This window comes from Oryx dammah, unplaced genomic scaffold (assembly GCF_014754425.2).
Source record: "Oryx dammah isolate SB20612 unplaced genomic scaffold, SCBI_Odam_1.1 HiC_scaffold_13, whole genome shotgun sequence".
Classification (NCBI taxonomy): domain Eukaryota; kingdom Metazoa; phylum Chordata; class Mammalia; order Artiodactyla; family Bovidae; genus Oryx; species Oryx dammah.
In genome coordinates this window covers 48,552,693-48,566,324 of record NW_024070197.1, presented here as the reverse complement: position 1 = coordinate 48,566,324, position 13,632 = coordinate 48,552,693, and the positions used below count along the sequence as shown (strand labels likewise).

Below are 13,632 nucleotides of genomic sequence, written 5' to 3'. Positions count from 1 at the left end.
ATTTTTCCCATTTCATTTCTATTTTGATTATTCTTGCCATTTTATTTTGTTTTCTAGTTACCATGCTTTTTTGTTCTTACTTTTTTTCTTTCTTCTTTATTGCTAGGCTGATACCCTTTCATTTCTTAGTTTTAATTTTGGTTGTGAGTATGAAGCACTTTATGTAAAATGATCACCCATTTTTTTCCTTCAAAAAATTTCATTAAAAACTAGTTCCTTTTTGGGAATTATCTGCATGCCTCTTTGATCAATAATTCTCATTTTTGAAATTTAGACATACTTAAGAGCAGTCTTCATTTCAGCCTTGTTTGAAGTAGTCAAACACTGAGAATAACACAGATATCCATCAGTAAGAAATAGTTCAAATAAGTTGTTAGCCATATAATAAAATGTTTTGCCACCATTACAAGTAACAAGATAAGGTTAATACACTGGCATTTATAAATTGTTGTTATTGTTCAATCACTAAGTTGTGTCTGACTCTTTGTGACCCCATGCCTGGACTGCAGCATGCCAGGCTTCCCTGTCCTCTATCTTCCAGAGTTGCTCAAGTTCATGTTCATTGAGTCATTGATGCCATGTAACCATCTTATCCTCTGCCACCCTCTTCCTTTGCCTTCAGTATTTCCCAACAGCAGGGTCTTTTCAAATGAGTTGGCTCTTCACATCTGGTAGCCAAAGTACTGAAGCTTCAGCATCAGTCCTTCCAGTGAATATTCATGGTTGATTTCTTTTAGAATTGACTTGTTTGATCTCCTTGCAGTCCAAGGGACTCTCAAGAGTCTTCTCCAGCACCCACACTTCAAAAGCATCAATTCTTCAGTTCTAAGCCTTCTTTATGGTCCAGCTCTCACATTTGTACATGACTACTGGATAAACCATAGCTCGGACTATATGGACCTTTGTTGGCAAAGTGATGTCTTTGATGTTTAACACACTGTCTAGGTTTGTCATAGCTTTCCTTCCAAGAAGCAAGCATCTTCTAATTTCATGGCTGTAGTCATCATCCACAGTGATCTTGGAACCCAAGAAAAAAATCTGTCACTGCCTCTACTCTTTCCCCTTCTGTTTGCCATGAAGTGATGGCATTTATAAGTATCCAAGATGACCAGCCTAGATAGCATATTGAAAAGCAGAGACATTACTTCGCCAACAAAGGTTCGTCTAGTCAAGCTATGGTTTTCCCAGTGGTCGTGTATGGATGTGAGAGTTGGACTGTGAAGAAGGCTGAGGGCCGAAGAATTGATGCTTTTGAACTGTGGTGTTGGAAGACTCTTGAGAGTCCCTTGGACTGCAAGGAGATCCAACTAGTCCATTCTAAAGGAGATCAGCCCTGGGATTTCTTTGGAAGGAATGATGCTGAAGCTGAAACTCCAGTACTTTGGCCACCTCATGCGAAGAGTTGACTCATTAGAAAAGACTCTAATGCTTGGAGGGATTGGGGGCAAGAGGAAAAGGGGACGACAGAGGATGAGATGGCTGGATGCCATCACCGACTCGATGGATGTGAGTTTAAGTGAACTCCGGGAGTCGGTGATGGACAGGGAGGCCTGGCGTGCTGCGATTCATGGGGTTGCAAAGAGTCAGACACGACTGAGCCACTGAACTGAACTGAAGATAAATTAAGTGAGAAAAGTTGCTAATTTTTTCCATTTTTTATCAAATTATTGTGTATATATGTGTGTGTGTGTGTGTGTGGAAAAATATACATAAAATCACTGTCGGTTACTCTCTGTGAGAGATTTCTACTTTGTAAGTTGTGTTCAGTTTTATTTAAATTATTTTAGTTGAGGTTATTAGTTTTCAAACTATTTGCCTAATTTCAATTAGAGTATATTTCAGATGAGCTTCCTATTCTTTATCTCCTTTTTCTTTTGATTGAGAAGTGAACTCATTCTGCATAGAATTTGGCCTGCCTTTTTACCCCGTAAAATAGTTCCTTTAAAATATTATTAATAGGATGTATTCCAAATCAGTTATAAGAACTGTGAATTATATCCTGATTGTTCAGTCTCTGTTAGCTCTAAAATTTTCCACTTCAAGTTTTGACTACATGTAGGGATGCAGAAATGGGTCTTCTTGTGAGTTGTCTCTAGATGAAGTGTGATTCTTCATATCCATACAATCATTAAAAGTACTCTGTTATCACAGGTTAAGGCATTTCTCTGAGGCTGACTTAGGAGTATAGGTTATAACTCTTCCAAAACACATTCTTTGTAATAAATGTTCTATTCAGGAGACTCTTTAAGCAGTAGTCATCCTTGCTGTGACTTAAGCAAAGGTTCAGAGTGAAAGTTAACTGTTCCCCAGTATCTTACAATGCTATATTTTTCAGCCTCTAGTGGTTTTCCCTTTACTGTGTATTCAGCATTATAGGCTGATTTATGTTCTCTCAAAAATCCAACATAATTTTCTTTCTTGAATTCAAATCTGACCTGAAGCTTCATTCTCTGCATGGAAATGAAGTATGTTTAGTTTATTCTAAAAATAGTTTTCTTCCTATTTTTGTATCTTCTGTTCTATATGTTCAATGTCTTCTGTGAGAAATATTCTTTTTTCCTTAAATTTTCTCCCAAAATAAAAATGTCAGAACAAAGCATGTGACTTAGTATCTCATGATAGAAAAAAGCTTCATGAAGAAATTTGCCAGATAGCTTTATTCACTGTCCTGAAACTCATCCTGGAATCAGTTGTGGCATTATATTTCCATTGTAGGTATTAAGAGTGTCCCTGCCCAAAATACTGTGTGTGTTTCCCCCATGTGGTGGACTCACAGGGTCAGCTCTAAACGCTGGGACATTGTCAGTTCAGGATAAGTCTAATTTTTTTTAATAAGGAGTAATTTATTTACAAATCAATAAGTGAAAGAACTGGGATTTATACCCATACTGCTGTACTTCAAAGTTCTTGTTCTTCGTTGTTAAGTATTGTGCGTGTTTTCACTTGCATATACTATTGCTCTTGTCTTGGAAATAGGCCTTACTGTGTTGTTTTTTGTTTTTTTTTTTTTCCTAAAACCTTGACCATATAGTCCCTTCTACTTGATTTCAACCTATGACCTGTTTTATATTCAAGTATTCATGTAGTAGCTCCTGATGGTTTTTGTCATTAGGCAGCCTAGGATCAGTACTGTTCAGCATTGTACAGTACAAGGGACACTAAGGAGGCCAAACAGTTCCAAGGTAACAACCATAAAAAATAAGATATTGCCTCCTTTATTCATGAGACCAAGAAAATGGGGATGATTTGAAACTGATTCTAAGTTATCCCCTTGTGCAGTGCCAGAGATATATTAAGATGCTATAAAAATTCAACAAAGTTAAGTAACTTGCCCTTGGTTGCAAGACCAAAAACCAGAATTTGAACCTAGGGTGAATGACTCCAGAGTTCATGCTTCCCTATCCCTCTTCCAGCTTTCATGTCTATAAAATAGGGAGACTGTCCCTGCTTTGGCTTCCTCATTAGATTATGGGGGTTCTAGGCAAGGAATATGAAAGTCTTTGCAAAGGATAAAACTTAGACAGTATTGGTCTGACATTTGATAATTTGAGATCCTCTGTCTTGTGGCATTTAGAGAACAAGTATCTTTGGGGATTTCTTTTTGCATGCCACAAATCCCAAGGAGGAGGATCCCATGCCCGACCCACCCCCACCAACAAATACACACATACTCATCTTCCAGTTCTAGGTTTCCAAAGACCTGCTCCCACAAGAAACATCCACCCTAGAAGTGTCCCTTTCCACCATAGTTGATTGTCATTCAAGGCCCAGTGGAATGATCCCCAAGCATTTCATATAGAAACCATGATGCAGAATTCCTTTTGGATTCTTGACTGCATCTGAGATGGTCTTGCCCCACTATCACCTGGTAGGACTTCATGAAACACATGGAAGACACTCACAAATCCTCCTGTACCTACCCACATTGCTCCTCCACCATATTAATGGAAAGGTTTTGGAACCCTGTCTCTACTCAAGGGATATCTTAACAACCTCAGAGAATTGCAGTTATCCTGTCTGTGGAGCTTGTGATAGTGCCTCTCTGAAAAGAAAAAAAGATATTTTTGTATCTTTTTAGTATATTTTTATTGCTCTTTATTCTTAATAAATTTCACTCAGACTTCAGCTCCTTAAGTGAATGGCTTCTGGGCATGTTAATATACTTGTCGCAGCAAGCACATACTCTGTTTATGTGTCTTTTAAAAATTTACCTTGAATTAATTCCTGAAAGGTTTTAACTTGCTTAAAATTGATGAAAAATTATTCATTTATAGAGTCCTTGAGTGTCAAATTTTTTATCAATTGTTGGATTTGTTACTCTTATTTTAAGTCACCCATTTGTAGCACGATTTTAAAAGAAAGAAGAGAAGGGATTTATATAAAACATTCTTTTTTTTTCACTTCCTTATAAATTAATTAAAGCATTTCAGACTCATTTATATGTGACTTTTTACTGTTGTTTCTATCATTTAAATGTTGAGTATGATTAAAGCTCTGGGAATTGGTGATGGACAGGGAAGTGCTGCAGTCCGTGGGGTCACAAAAAGTAGGACACAACTGAACGACTGAACTGATGATTAAAGAGATTGATAGCTTCAGTCAGCTTTAACACATATTCTTCCTGAAATGTCAACATTCACTAGGCTGAATGGGCATAAAAAATAAGAATATTTGTCAATCAGAAATCTTCCAGCAAACAAAAGCCCAGGAACAAATGGCTTCGCAACTGAATTCTACCAAAAATTTAGAGAAGAGCTAACACCTATCCTACTCAAACTCTTCCAGAAAATTGCAGAGGGAGGTAAACTTCCAAACTCATTCTATGAGGCTACCATCACCCTAATACCAAAACCTGACAAAGATGCCACAAAAAAAGAAAACTACAGGCCAGTGTCACTGATGAACATAGATGCAAAAATCCTTAACAAAATTCTAGCAAACAGAATCCAACAACATATTAAAAAGATCATACATCATAACCAAATGGGCTTTATCCCAGGGATACAAGCATTCTTCAGTATTCGCAAATCAATCAATGTGATACACCACATTAACAAATTGAAAGATAAAAACTATATGATTATCCCCATAGATGCAGAGAAAGCCTTTGACAAAATTCAACATCCATTTATGATAAAAACCCTCCAGAAAGCAGGAATAGAAGGAACATACCTCAACATAATAAAAGCCATATATGATAAACCCACAGAAAACATTATCTTCAATGGTGAAAAATTGAAAGCATTTCCCCTAAAGTCAGGAACAAGACAAGGATACCCACTCTCACCACTACTATTCAACATAGTTTTGGAAGTTTTAGCCAGAGCAATCAGGGCACAAAAAGAAGAGGAATCCAGATTGGAAAAGAGAAGTAAAACTCTCACTGTTTGCAGATGACATGATCCTCTACATAGAAAACCCTAAAGACTCCACGAGAAAATTACTAGAGCTTATCAATGAATATAGTAAAGTTGCAGAATATAAAATTAACACACAGAAATCCCTTGCATTCCTATACACTAACAATGAGAAAACAGAAATTAAGGAAACAATTCCATTCACCATTGCAATGAAAAGAATAAAATACTGAGGAATAAATCTACCTAAAGAAACAAAGGACCTATACATAGAAGACTATAAAACACTGATGAAAGAAATGAAATATGACACAAATAGATGGAGAAATATACCATGTTCATGGATTGGAAGAATCAATATAGTGAAAATGAGTATACTACCCAAAGCAATCTATAGATTCAATGCAATTCGTATCAAACTACCAACAATATTTTTCAGAGAACTAGAACAAATAATTTCACAATTTGTATGGAAATACAAAAAACTTTGAATAGAGAAAGCAATCTTGAGAAAGAAGAATGGGACTGGAGGAATCAACCTGCCTGACTTCAGGCTATACTACAAAGCAACAATCATCAAGACAGTATGGTACTGGCACAAAGACAGAAACATAGATCAATGGAACAAAATAGAAAGCCTAGAGATAAATCCATGCACCTATGAACACCTTATCTTTGACAAAGGAGACAAGAACATACAATGAAGAAAAGATAATCTCTTTAACAAGTGGTGCTGGGAAAACTGGTCAACCACTTGTAAAAGAATGAAAGTAGAATACTTTCTAACATCATACACAAAAATAAACTCAAAATCAATTAAAGATCTAAATGTAAGACCAGAAATTTTAAAACTCCTAGAAGAAAACATAGGCAAAACACTCTCTGACGTAAATCATAGCAGGATCCTCTATGACTCACCTCCCAAAGTAATGGAAATAAAAGCGAAAATAAACAAATGGGACCTAATTAAACTTAAAAGCTTTTGCACAACAAAGGAAACTATAAGCAAGGTGAAAAGACAGCCTTCAGAATGGGAGAAAATAATAGCAAATGAAGCAACTGACACAGAATTAATCTCAAAAATATATAAGCAACTCCTGCAGCTCAATTCCAGAAAAATAAGCGACCCAATCAAAAAATGGGCCAAAGAACTAAACAGACATTTCTCCAAAGAAGACATAGAGATGGCTAACAAACACATGAAAAGATGCTCAACATTACTCATTATCAGAGAAATGTAAATCAAAACCACAATGAGGTACCATCTCACACCAGTCAGAATGGCTGCTATCAAAAAGTCTACAAACAATGCTGGAGAGGGTGCAGAGAAAAAGGAACCCTCTTTACACTGTTGTGGGAATGCAAACTAGTATAGCTACTATGGAGAACTGTGTGGAGATTCCTTAAAAAACTGGAAATAGAACCTCCATATGACCCAGCAATCCCACTGCTGGGCATACACAGTGAGGAAACCAGAATTGAAAGAGACACATGTACCCCAATGTTCATTGCAACACTGTTTACAATAGCCAGGACATGGAAGCAACCTAGATGTCCATCTGCAGATGAATGGATAAGAAAGCTGTGGTACATATACACAATGGAATATTACTCAACTGTTAAAAAGAATGCATTTGAATCAGTTCTACTGAGGTGGATGAAACTGGAGCCTATTATACAGAGCGAAGTAAGTCAAAAAGAAAAACACCAATACAGTATATTAATGCATATTTATGGAATTTAGAAAGAATGGTAATGATTACCCTATATGTGAGACAGCGACAGAGACACAGATGTAAAGAACAGACTTTTGGACTCTGTGGGAGAAGGTGAGGGTGGGATGATTTGAGAGAATAGCATTGAAACATGTATATTAGCATATGTGAAATAGATTGCCAGTCCAGGTTTAATGCATGAGACAGGGTGCTCAGGGCTGGTACACTGGGATGACCCTGAGGGATGGGATGGGGAGGGAGGTGGTAGGAAGGATCAAGAGGGGGAACACTTGTACAACCATAGCTGATTCATGTGAATGTATGGCAAAAACCACCACGATATTGTAAAGTAATTAGCTTCCAATTAAAATAAAATTTTTAAAAAAAGAATATTTGTCTTGGTCATGGTACGTGTTACCCATAATTCTCCTGCACTATGTATGCTTATATCTCTGTTTTAACCCCTCTCCCTCTCTCAGGTTTTTTGGTTTTTTAATTTTATTTATTTACATCACCCACTGCTTCAATTGCTTTAAACCAATACCACCATGGTTTTTTTCTCTTTTTCCCAAGGTTAATCCTGCCAGTGTAATTTCTTTGACATTACTGTTATCAGGCACTCCAGTGAACAAAATTAACCTGCTCACGGGATTGGTATTCTAGTCTGATAATGATTTGATTTGCTGTCTTGTTATTGATTTGCGCTCCAGCTTTCAGGTTGAAATAGATCGAGTTCCTGACAGGCCCATTATCATAAAGACCTCCAATCAACTGTTTTCTGCTCTAAGTCTGTCATTCAGGAGATAACCCCTGAGGATATATGTTATCAAATCTTTTTCATTACTGCTTTTCATACTGCCAGGTCATCATCTGTAAGCAACTATGATCATTGCATGTCTTCTGTTGCCCACAGGTGCATCTGTGGCTCACCCATCCAATGCTTAGAGAAGTCCATTGTTGTCATAGGTACCAGGCCTATGGAGATAGGGAAAAGGAGATAGATGCAGCTCTGAGTTCATTAGCATAGTTTGATACTCATTCACAGGACTTTGCTTTTGACATTTGATACGAGGTAAGAAAGTGAAATGATAGAGTTCTACCTCTATTCTGTTGTGATTAGATCACAGGTAGGGTGGGTGAGTGACTGTTCTCCAGTTACCAGACAGGAAGCTCATTTTGCCTCATCAAATTATCACCCGCTTTGTATTAATAGGAATCAAACAAAATATCCCTTTTTGCAACTTTCTCATTTCCTATCATATAGCTTAGTAAAATGCTTGCACAGACAGTTATTCATTCACTTGTTTAGCAGTAAACTTGGCAAATACTTCTCAGTATCTTGAAATAAACTCAAAATAATTACTCTAAGTGTTGTTTCTTGCTATGGATCAGTGCTATTGTTTATTTTTTTATTATAAAAATCTTTTTGCAGTTCTTTTTATTAGTCAAACATATGGATTTCAAGAATGATTTTTTGTTTGTTTGCTTCTTTTTTTTTTTTTTACTTTACAATTCTGTATTGGTTTTGCCTTACATTGACATGAATCCACCACAGGTGTACATGCGTTCCCAAACATGTACCCCCCTCCCACAACATCTCTCTGGATGACCCAGAGTGCTATTGTTTATTGCTTTTTTTTTTTTTTTTTTTTTTTCAGAAAATGTCAGCCAATGATGTCAGATTTCCATGAACTTTATTTTCTGTTTCACTCCTTAATTGGGGCAGGTTGGAAAGAAAAATGCCAGTACATACACAATATGCTAACCAACCTCACATCCCACAGAGTTTTTAGAAGGACAAGCTAATTCCCAGGACTATATAGGAATACTAGTCTGCCTCTTCACATTTTTCTAGTAGTGTGGAGGAATTCATTGTCAAGTCAGACCATGATACATTTGAAGGTTGATTTGGTCAGTCATGTGTATCTGCCTCTTTCTCATTTGCTTATTGGCAAGTAGAGCGTGTCCCTGGTTCTTTAGACAGACTGAATTTATAAGGATCTTGTCCAAGGATAACCTTCATTCTTTTGACCTTTCACAGTTGCTTGCTTGCTTTCCCCATTTTGCATTAACTGCTTTTACACTGGAATTGTCAAATCAGGTTTGGTGACTTTGTCAGCAGCAATGCGGGTAAGAAACCAGATTTCCCATGCAAAGGAGTTAATGCTCTTTTGTATTAGTAATTCTAAAAATGGATTAAAATGTCTTTGATTTTACTCTCTTGGTTTTTTACTTTCTCAAAGTCTCTGATGGTTCATATCTAAAGCTGTTTTGATATGAACTCTGTTTTAGTCTTTTGAACAATTCCAAGCTAAACAGATTAATTTGACCAATATTTTTTAGTGAATAATGTATTTTTTTTAACAGTCTGACAAATAAGATTAATTCGTGCTCAAATGAATGAAAAACAGTCACCTTTCTTTGGTGGCTGCTGAGTACTATGTTTTCTGTAATTTGCTCACAGAACTGCTGGGACTTTGTAAATAGAAGTCTTGGGAAAATGTTTAGATCTCCAACTATCTTTGTTTATGACATTGAAGGTTTTAAAAGGTAAATGTGATAGATATTGTTTAGTTTTAATAACTCAAGTTTTGGGAAGACCTTAAAAAGTGTTTTAAATTTTTTTTAATTACTTATTTTAATAGAGGATAGATACCTCCTAAAGTTAAATTGATGTGGCACTTCTTCCAGCCTGAATCTGAGAGTCGAGTAAAAGGAGTTTGCTAACATAATCTGAACATCTGAACATAAAAATTGAACTCTATAATTTCAAAAGCCTTTTAACAATTTTTAACATAACATTCTTATTTTTTCTTCAAAATACTTTCATAAAATGAGCTAAACAAGTAATAGTAATATAGTATTACCATTTGAAAAATAACTTGCAAATGGAGCTCAGTTGGTTAGTGACAGAATTGGTATTCAGGTTTATCTTTATTGTTTTTGCTTTTCATCCTGACAAAATTTAACAATGTGTAATAGTAGAACAATTTGGTAAATTCTTTTATACTCATTATGTAAATGAGTAAAAGCAATTGTTAGTAATTTGCATTTACTTTATTTGCTTCTTTTTTTTGCTGTAGATTGTAAAGCAAATCTAAGACATTTTGACTTTCACCCCTCATAATTTTAGTAAGTATATATCTAAAGTAAGGAAGGGGCTTGCCTGGTGGCTGAGTGGTAAAGAATCTGCCTGCCAGTGCAGGAGATGTGGATTTGATCCCTGGATCAGGAAGATCCCCTAGAGAAGGAAATGGTTTCTTCCACTCCAGTATTCTTGCCTGGAGAATTTCCCTAGACAGAGAAGCCTGGCGGGCTATAGTCCATGGGTTCACAAAAGAGTCAAACACAACTTAGCAACTAAATAACAACAAAAGTAAGGAAAAGGAAATTTTCTTAATAACCATAATACCATTATCACACCCAACAAAATTAGCAATGATTCTGTAATATTACAATATTTTTATTCATGTTTTTCTGGTTGTTCCCAGAATGACTTTGTTTTAAAAATAATCAGGATCTCAAAGAAGGTCCCCACAAGGCACTAGTTGTTACATTGCTTAAGTCACGGTTAATCTAAAACAATACCCCTCACCCCATTTTTCTTTTCATGATGTTAACTTGCTTGGAGAGACTAAAAGGCTGGTCTTTAAATTTTAAATTTGATGTTGCTTCTATTATACTAAGCTGCCTCAAATGTAAATTTTAAATGTTAAATAAAGAAATACAATAATAAATAGAAAACAACTCATTCTAACCTTAAAAGTAGAATTTTTTTTTATTTTAATGAGTTCACAGAACAGTTTACAGTAAGTGAAATGTAAGAATTTATTTCATAAGCAACTTTAAAATCAAAATAAAATCCAAAGTAGTAAATGTATTCTTGTGACTTTTATATCTGTATTAGCATTTTGACTAAGTGTAGTTCATAATAGTGAAGATGAACAAGTAAATAAACTCTGGTGGTTTGGTGTTTTAGTCACTAAGTGAAGTGAAGTCACTCAGTCGTGTTCAACTCTTGCAATCCCATGAACTGTAGCCCACCAGGCTCCTCTGTCCTTGGGATTCTCCAGGTGAGAATACTGTAGTGGGTTGCCATTTCCTTCTCCAGAGGATTTTCCCAACCCAGGGATCGAACCCCAGTCTCCTGCATCACAGGCAGATTCTCTACCGACGGAGCTATGAGGAAGTCCTAATAAATTCTAGTGTTTGGCAGTGATATAAGTGTAGTCCAATTTTTCTTTTCAGCTGATTAGAGAAGTACAAATTATACATGTTAACTCTGTCACAAGTTCTGTTGCACATATCAGAAAACTCACAAACATGTTTTTTGTTGTTTGTAAACACCTTGTCATCTTTACTGTTCTTACCAAAGAGCAAGTATTAAATATCTGTCGTGTACTATCCATGGTAATAGTATGTGTTTTACATTATTATGTCCTATTCTTGAGTATTTCTCCATGCCTGTATAATCTATCTCAGTATCCAACTGGCAGGCTAGTTAAGTGCCTAACTTCCAGAAATGGCAACAACGAAGAATAGTGAAGAGGATAGGAAAAAGAGGTGAGAGTTGCCTTATCAGGATTGGAGCAGTCACAGAGCAGGGACACACTGCTTTGTCTCCTGTGGCCTGGCTAAGTGGGCAGGGCAATATGCTTGGTTGATATTACTTACTGTTCAACCGGAAACTGTTACCATTTTTCCTACCATTTTTTTCCACTGAGAGACATTAAAGTCAGTCCATAAGGATGCATCAGTATTGTTTTGCAAGCCAGCCTTGGCAGAAAGAAAGACTAATTTTTGGTTATTTCCATCTAACTTTTTCATCTCTATATCTGTGATAACCCTTGTAGGCAGTCTTTCAAAGGAGTGCATCAAAGAAAGATACTGAAATATTTGGATGCAGTAGCTTCCCTACTTTAAATCTTCATTGCTGTGACTATTATATGTTTCTGCCTGTGCACTGGCAGTACAGCCCCTCTTTTGAGACAGAACCTGAGTAAATAGAGACATATTCTTTCCAGATGCTGAGCTTTCCAGTCCCTGTCTGTTATTCAGTTTTCAACGAAGGATTTAAGGATAAAGTATAGGATTCTGCTGTGTAAAACTAATTCCCTGGCTTTTCCTAATGGTGTGTAGAGTTCTGATTCCCTAAGGCACAGTGTTATTTCCAGAGTTTTCTTCAATTTGCATAACTGGTTTATCTGAGTTCTTTCCTCAGAATAACAGAAATGAAATGAGATGACACTATAAAAATACTAAAAGCTTCTCAAATTAAAGAGTAAAATTATTTACACATAAAACGATGAAATATTTTGGGCATTTCCAGGCATATAACTACCAGGCACACAAACAGTGCTCAATAAATACTTTCCTAAATAATCATAATAAAGCTGTTTCTGTAATAAAAACATATTTTATGAATAGCATTTAAATATCTATTAAAGAGTAGATTCTTCTGAAATCTGTTGAATAAAGTGTGTTCTCTAATATACTAGTATAATTAAGATATAACTAACTGTGTCTCTGTATTTAAAAGTCAGGTACTTCTCTATCCCTTCTAATTACAAGGGAATGACTACAAAATAAATGTAGTAGGTAAATACTTGTCCTTCCTGGGAAAGGAGCATTTATATAATAGTATATCACAGCTCATTTCTTAGAATGAGTTTTTATCCTATTTATTTTTTTCATGTATCTATTATTAAGAAAATAGTAATGTGACAGCTACTACTCATCAATCTCATTTGGTAATACCCTAAGTTTATTTTCATGTTTTACTACCTTACCACATATGCCAGAGCAGGCCTCATTTTTAACAGTCTAATCATGTCACATAATCTTGATGGAAGTAATTCTATCAGAAGTTTAGGAAATTTAAATGGCCTTTTTCATTCTTCTTTAGATGGGTCAGTGCTGTTAAGGGCATTAACAAGGTGATTTTATTTTAAGAGTTACTGATTTGTGCTTCCCTTGTTTTGTTTCAGGTGGATCATCCATGCTATGGAGTATGAACTACAAATCCGTGGTGGAAACAAGCCAGCCAGAGACTTATATCAACTGTCACCTAGTGAAGTAAAACAGCTTCTATTGGATATTCTCCAGCCTCAACAGAATGGAAGGTAATGACGGTCCTTTGTTACCTACAAGACACTCTGGATTTACAATAACATTTTATACATACGTGTGTGTGTGTGTGTGTGTGTGTATGAAATTAGTAAGATGTTAATAAGAAATAAAATGCAGCAAAGTATCAATACTAGATGGGCAGCATACATAGAGATACTAATTAAAATGTCTGTCTTCAGTTGTAATTTTGTATTGATTTGAATTTTATACTTTTTCTAAGTATAGCTTGTAATAATTTTTATTATTCTGTGTAGAATGTAGTACTTCATTCTACTTTGGTCAGTTCCCTTTCTGATCTTTGGTAGCACTCACCATCTCCTCCCAACATTTTGGCACACAAGTTTGGGTTTGATAATGTTAGTTAAATTCTTGCTTGTAACTCTGTCTCTTTAAGTAGACCATAATCTTCAGAGTAAACTGCCTTAAACGTA

At 35.8% G+C, this 13,632-nt stretch overlaps 1 protein-coding gene across 4 annotated transcripts in view; it reads left to right on the top strand.

Moving 5' to 3' along the window:
- The window catches only part of PHKB (phosphorylase kinase regulatory subunit beta), a 247,904-nt gene that overhangs the window by 221,631 nt on the left and 12,641 nt on the right, over positions 1-13,632 (top strand). For all 4 annotated transcript variants that reach the window (XM_040253597.1, XM_040253598.1, XM_040253600.1 and 1 more), the window contains one exon: positions 13,060-13,194. In XM_040253597.1, the coding sequence (XP_040109531.1) occupies positions 13,060-13,194 (135 nt within the window). The remainder of the gene's footprint in view (positions 1-13,059; positions 13,195-13,632) is intronic.